Source organism: Egretta garzetta, unplaced genomic scaffold (genome assembly GCF_000687185.1).
Source record: "Egretta garzetta isolate BGI_Z169 unplaced genomic scaffold, ASM68718v1 scaffold190, whole genome shotgun sequence".
Lineage (NCBI taxonomy): Eukaryota > Metazoa > Chordata > Aves > Pelecaniformes > Ardeidae > Egretta > Egretta garzetta.
Genome location: NW_009258272.1, coordinates 545,840 through 552,380, shown reverse-complemented (window position 1 = coordinate 552,380; position 6,541 = coordinate 545,840). Strand labels below are relative to the sequence as shown.

At 46.5% G+C, this 6,541-nt stretch overlaps 2 protein-coding genes across 3 annotated transcripts in view; one reads left to right on the top strand and one right to left on the bottom strand.

Moving 5' to 3' along the window:
• CIZ1 (CDKN1A interacting zinc finger protein 1) overlaps positions 1 to 2,010 on the top strand; it is a 17,783-nt gene extending 15,773 nt beyond the window's left edge. For both annotated transcript variants that reach the window (XM_035890365.1, XM_035890361.1), the window contains exon 14: positions 1,339 to 2,010. In XM_035890365.1, coding sequence (XP_035746258.1) covers positions 1,339 to 1,944 — 606 coding nt within the window. In that variant the 3' untranslated portion in view covers positions 1,945 to 2,010. The remainder of the gene's footprint in view (positions 1 to 1,338) is intronic.
• A 63-nt stretch (positions 2,011 to 2,073) lies between these two features.
• On the bottom strand, positions 2,074 to 3,662 carry CUNH9orf16 (chromosome unknown C9orf16 homolog). Its single transcript, XM_009634767.2, has one exon. The coding sequence runs from the start codon at positions 3,659 to 3,661 to the stop codon at positions 3,371 to 3,373; it is 291 nt and encodes a 96-aa protein (XP_009633062.1). The 5' UTR covers position 3,662; the 3' UTR covers positions 2,074 to 3,370.
• Positions 3,663 to 6,541: the final 2,879 nt, after the last annotated feature.

The following is a 6,541-nucleotide window of genomic DNA, read 5'->3' as shown; positions in this document are numbered from 1 at the left end:
TGCCAGAGTGACCTGAAGGGATTATTTATGACAAGAGTCCAACCTTAAATATCTGCGGGCAGATAACTGTTATTCTTGGCTGCCTGGATGCCTTGGGGTTGTCACAGTCTGAGTTAAATCATTGCCATTTTCTGGGGTACTCTCATCAGAGTAGCTCAGCAGAGGGTTTCAAAGCAGAGAATTGTCTGCTGGTGAGGCAGTTCACAGCATTACTCTGAAAACAAACTGGCATGCTTGCACCTGGTTTAGTTGGAGTACAACATTATGACTTGACTGATCTAGTTCCAATGTGTTACGACATTGCACATATCGCAATGATAAACTGAATTGTAATGTAAAGCTGCCTGTTTGATGTGCTGTAATTCCACATTGCAGGCCACAGTAGTGCTGCTTAAGGCAGTGGCAAATGCCACCGTGCTCAAAATAGTTTCCTTAAATTGTTGGGTCTGATTCTAGTGCCAGTTCAAGGGACCCTTTAGCAGAAAGCTGAAAGTGAGTTGATTGTGGAGGGAACTGTTGTGGAAAAGAGGGAGCTTTGGTTTATTCCTTTAGTTCATGCTCTGTCTGAGTCTTGAAGACCAGATTCCTACTGCATGTTAGATGGCTATATAGAGCTGCTGCTTTTCTGAAATCCAGTCTTGAAAATGGCTAGTAGCCATTTTAGTCTCTTTACAGACCTCTACTGGTTCATCATGATAGCTAGTGCAAATGAGTAATTTTATTGATGATATGCTTATCTTTATTCTGTAGACAACCTCAGTACCTTGTAACAAGAAGATATTCTTGATATCTTGGTGTTCCTGTCAGGTTTCATTGGCTGCACAGATTGTATCAGCAGAGTGAAAAATCTTAAGCTTTCAACTGAAGTCTTCCTTTAGCTGATAAACATTAAATCACATCCCTGTAGCTAAGGGCAGTGCATAGCCTCATGTACCCACAGTACATGTCCAGAGTTGTCCTGGCAGCAGCTGAAGCAAGAGCTGTCACTTGCACTGTTACATCTACAAAGTCCTGAGTCTGACTGAGATTAACAGTTGCCAAAACATGATTTTTTTGTCTTGGGAGCTACAGGTCTGCCATGCAGTCGCTCAGCATTAAGTAATGCGAGAGGGACTTCAATTTTTAATATCGCCACTTTTCCTCACAGGAGCTGACCCTTCTCTGCTTGAAAGCCTCAGCAAGGCCAGGAGAGCTGCTGAGACAAGTCGTGCCCCTGCAGATTCTAGCTGCCACTCACCACGGTTTTTGTACAGGTTTTCCTGGACCACCCGCTACTTGCTGCAGTGACAGTAGCTGAGCTGGGCTTATCTCTCATGTTGGTTTTGTTTGTATTTGCAGAGATACAAGGCAGCGAGGCATCGTGCCACAGCTGCCTACCCCGAGGCTCCTTTGCATTCCCAGGGCTCCAGCTCTCAATTGCTGGATGATCTGAAACAGCCTCCTGCTACAACAGCAGATACCGGCAAGAAGATGAATGATGATCATGGGATAGACAAGGAGGGTACAGAGCTGTCAGGCCTGCAAGAACAAGCTTCAAGGTCTCTGGAGGGTAAGGGTGAGCTGGCCACCTCTGTAGCAGAGGACAAAAGCCTAGCCAGCGTGACTGACGATGCATGTGGAATCATGGTTGTAGAAGAAGAAAATCTACAGGAAGAGAGCAAGTCCACTACCACTAGTGCTGATTGCCCACTCCCTGAGGAGAGCCGCACTGTAGGGGAGTTGTTGGGACACGCTGTGTCTACGGAGAAGGAAGCCAATGAAGCCAGGCAAAGGGAAGGCACAGACGACTGCCAGGATCCAGGGAATGGAGGGGGTTTAGGACAGAACGAGGCAGCAACCACTGGCCAGGAGGCAGCGGCGGAGCCTTCCTCCCTAGCCAAAGGTGAGACAGCCAGTCTTACCTCTGCTGGGTGCAGACGCTCTACTAGGCGCAAACCCAGATAGAGTGGCCTTAAAGGGAGAGCCCTTTACATATGATATTTGCTGAAAATGTTTATTTTCGAAGTCTTTTAATAGAGCAAAAACCTTCAACTTTACTGCTGTTTTTATTTTAAGAATAAAATAAGCCTGGCTTTAGCGTGTCTAATACAGGATGGTGTTGGTTATTACTTGTACAGTTGTGATACAACAATTACATGGAAAGACTGAGGCTTGGATTGTTGAACTTGAAAGAAGATGGTAATGTGGTTTCCACGGGGGACAAAGTTCATGAAGTAGATAGATGCAGAGTTATTGAATTCTTTGTAGTTCCTCTCGTTTCCTTTCCATGCAGAGGAAAGGTTTATCTCTTGGGAGACTGTGTGCCCAGTTCTGCTCCTCAGAACAGTTTCCTTTCAAAGATGCACACTCTTGGACAAGCACTGTGTCCTAAGCTAGGCAAGAATGTGCATCTTGGTCCTCAGGCCTCATGCAGTCTGTTCTCACAGTGGAGACTCTCAGGAATAAATTGATTTTAATAAAACAGATTTCTTATAAATAACTTCTTTAACTTTCCAAAAAACTCCTTTAACTCTACAGCAGTAGGACTTGCTTCCCAGCACTGGCCCTAGGCCATCCTGACAAGACGGCAAAGCTTCAGACCAGAATGCTCCTGTGTACTCTTGTCAAAATGTACAGGGAGGACTCTGCTCACAGCCAGCAGGCCCCTGCCTCTTTGCTCTGTATAGCTAATGCTGTGGTGGTGGCTAACCAGGCTGCTCTGCCTCTCTCTAAAGACTGAGTCTTTAATGGCAGCTTAAGGAGTTAGGCAGCTCCTAGTTATAACAGTCAAAAACATCACCCTGGTAGCTTGTCTTGGTAGGGGACAGAAGAGTCCAGTGATCTCGGAGCATCTGCCAATATTTCTTATGCTACAGTCAATGTGAATAATGGGGAAGCTGTAGTTTCAAGGCAGGAGCTGGCCTAGGACCCCGCTCTCAAAGCCTGTCACCAGAGTCACACTTAGGGGCAAGCCAGGAATCAGGACAGCCCCTGCCTACAGTGCTTTTTGAGGGAAGAGGCTAGAGCCATAACACTCCTTTCTTGGATTTAACAAGTGCAAAAGAGGAGAGATTGTTTTTCCTCTTTGTGAAGAGGACCTGCCTGCAAATAACCTGCATGGCATCAGGTTTCCTACAGCCAGCTTTAACCAAGTGTCAGTGCCAGGCTCATGTGGGCGAGCAAAAAGAACCAACTCTCCTACATCCACCTGTGTGCTTCTGCACCTATCACACAGCTAAAGAAAAACAACATGTGGGTGAATGGCAGGACACAACCACGGGGAGGAACAAGTAATGGGCACGCGGTACCTCTTCTATTCAAGTTTTACGTTAAATTGGTGACCAGTAAATGTCCCCTTAGCAATGCCAACTGAGAGTTTGCGGCCAGCATGCTAGACAGGAGGCTGCGATCCCTGCATGTCAGCTTCCATATTCTGCTGCTCGCTCTGCTGCTGGAACTCTAGGCGGGTCTGGCGGTTGGACTCCAGCAGTTCTTTCAAGCAGGCGTGTAGATAATCATTCTTCTCCTCTAGGTGATCCAAGCAGGAGTTGATCTGATCCAGCATGGAGTTTATTGCTGCATATTCTAAAAGGAAGGGAGATGAGAGACTGAACAATGTGAGTATATTGTCACTGCAGTCAGCAAAGGCAGTCAGAGCTCTTGCAAAACATGCCCACAGCATTTTTGGCTGTGCCTTATCTGCCAGTGGGTGCGAGAAGTAAAATGCAACTGAATCCTGCATGTGTTGTGTTCACCGATCAAACAAGATCAAGGGGAAGCTGGAGGACTGGTAACAAGATCGAAGGCAAGGTACCTGCGGGCAGTCCAAACCTGTTCTGCACGTATCTGACAGCCTTTGATCTTGTACATAAATAGCTGACTGCAGGCTGAGCGCAAGCATGCAGCGATCCACACTGCAACAGTACCAAATAAACCCCAAGGACAAGCTAGCCTTTTTAGCTGCCTCGGGGATCATCTTTCCTGAGGAGGGTGCAGGCACTTTGGCAGTGTGCCGAAGTGTTTACTACATTCGGTGCGTTATTTGTGTGAGGCTCCCAGGCTGGGATGCGCTTCACAAGGGCCTGACTGGGGTCAGACTGCCAAAAGAGTACAGCCATTGCTGTGGTTTCAGGAATGAGCCTGAAGGTGCTGGTAGTGGCACCGTTACTTCCAAAGGGAGGTTAAGTGTGGGGCACCAAATGCAACGGCAGGATTTTCATGTACCATTAAGGCTTTGGATACTTCAGATTAAAACGAAACTCATTCAGGATGATCCTGACAGTTGGTTCCCTAGGTACAGTTTCTTATTCACAGCATTTGTTTCAAGCGTTAGCCTCGGTACAGTGGCATTTCACAGTGATGCATATTAGCACTGTTAATCAGATGAAGATAGCTGTGCTGCTGTGATGAAACGCTTGCTTTTGGATTGCTCCAAGAAATATTCACACAATCCTAAAGCATAACAACAAAAAAACCCCAACCCAGACAAGATAAACCTCTGCTGACAAGTCACTTGGTAACTGGAAGCCTGGCATCAGCTGAAACCCTGGGGGGGTTACAGGAGACCCCAGGCAGAGCGAGTCCCATGTTCCTTTCTGAAGCTGCATGGGCTGAGCAAGCGCAGGGAGGCAGGCATCAGGATGTGATCTGCAGGCTGACGTTTTTGAGGATCGTGGGCTGCAGGAAAGATGCCTGCGTGGGTGGGACAAGCCTGCACCTCACCAGCTGGGGCTGGCTCCTCTCCACCTGGCTCCTCTGAGCAGCTGGGGGAGCGTCAGAGCCAAAAGCGTGACACACGCGCTGCCTGGCTGGAGCGCTGCTCTGAGCTAGGGGAGAATACAGAGAAAGGGAGGAGGATGAGGATGTGCTCTGAGCACCCCTGTGCTATGGATGAGGGTCGAGCAGTGCTGAAATCCCCCAGCCTCACAAGCCCAACTTTGTCCCTCGCAGCTGCCCCCTTGGTGCTTTTGTAGGCAGGGTGCCCAGAGCCCCCTGCACACCAGGCCTGGGCACTGCCATTACTAGTGGCTTTAAAAGAACTGTGAATATTTAAATATTGCAATCATTTGCATTCTTAATAGCTAAGGAGAAGTTCCATTACAAAATAAAAAAATTGTCCTCCTTTTTTTATACTACTTTGGCGCCACTGACAGCAGTGTTGCAGCCTTCAATTCTTTGGAGAATTGTGTATGTTACTTTTAAGCTTGTTTATAAAAGTTTGGTATCGCAAGTATATGCAGAGGTGTCACTGTGAGCAAGATCGCCGTTGATGTCCTTGCATTTAAAAACCAATCCCACAGACACATTCTTTCCAAAAAGGCGGCAGTTATCAGTATTTTGCAAACTCTGTTTCAAGGAATGTGATACCTGAATCTCCATGAGTTAGAGCTCTTTACTTCAACCTAGTATTTGATGCACCACATTCCAATTAAAAAAAAAGGTGAGCAGATCCCAAGCACATACGGTAACTACTTCTGACAAGTAACTTTATTCATCAACTTGGCAAGAAGTCTGTAATCACAGCAGGAGCCTAATTGTTCTCAGTGTCTAGAGTTCAAGCAAAGGCTATAGCTGTTGTGCAGCTTTGGGAAGTGAAAAAAAAAAAAACAATTTAAAAATAATCTGTAAAACCATTTTATTTGATTGTCTTCTGTTTGTTGCAAGCGTGGTGTATTTTTGTGGAAACTTAACCACATCCCCTGATGAAAATGTTGACTGGGAGTATGGCAATCACATTGTTTATTCCTCTGCATTCTTACAAGAACAGTTGCCAAAACCAAGGTTTCCTATTTGAGACCAAGGAAGCGATCCACAGCTTCAGCTCCATGAGACCAGGAAATAGCTTTATAATCAGCTCCGGCACACAAAGCCCCAGCTTCTTACAAACTTCAACGCGGAGACTCGATGTAGATCAGATTTAGTAACTTTCTCTGTCACATCCAATGTGTCTCTTAGCTCTTCAAAAAGTATGAAACACAAATTGCTGTAACGATGCAAGACAGTGAACGCTCTTGGGGTGTTTCAGGGCAGAAATGATCCTCCTGTCACTGCAGGTGGATCACAGCCACAGCTCCGGGATTCCCCTGCGTGGGTCACATCTGGAAACTGAATGGTGTTTTGGGGAACAGTGTAACCCAGCTCTTCACCATTTTCAAGAGAAGAGTAGGAAAATGCTTACTCTGACAGATTTCCAATTTTAAGAATGACCCATACATAGACATGCCAGCTCTGCCATGGTCTCCCTTCTTCTATCAGCTTTGTCTAACTGGCTAGGACAGCATCAGAAATTTCACACCTAGGCACTGTAAAAATGCCCCAAAGTGGAATTTGCCAAGCTAATTGCATTAAATTCACTTTTTCCACCCAGGACTACTCCCAGCTCTGCCCACGTGATCTGTCCTAAGGTTTCAAAACCTCAACGTCCTCTTTCTCCTTGGTCAGCCGCACCCGGTGCACCAGCAAAAGCACAGAATCATATTTTCGCAAGGAAAAAAAAAATAAAAGATTTAAAAAAAAATAACCCCCGGGCAGCCCGCAGGAGCTCGGTGCTCCATCAATCCCA

Bases quoted from the DNA above. Each gene is read 5' to 3' on its own strand.
- CUNH9orf16 (XM_009634767.2), bottom strand. From the start codon at position 3,661: ATGCTGTGGGCATGTTTTGCAAGAGCTCTGACTGCCTTTGCTGACTGC.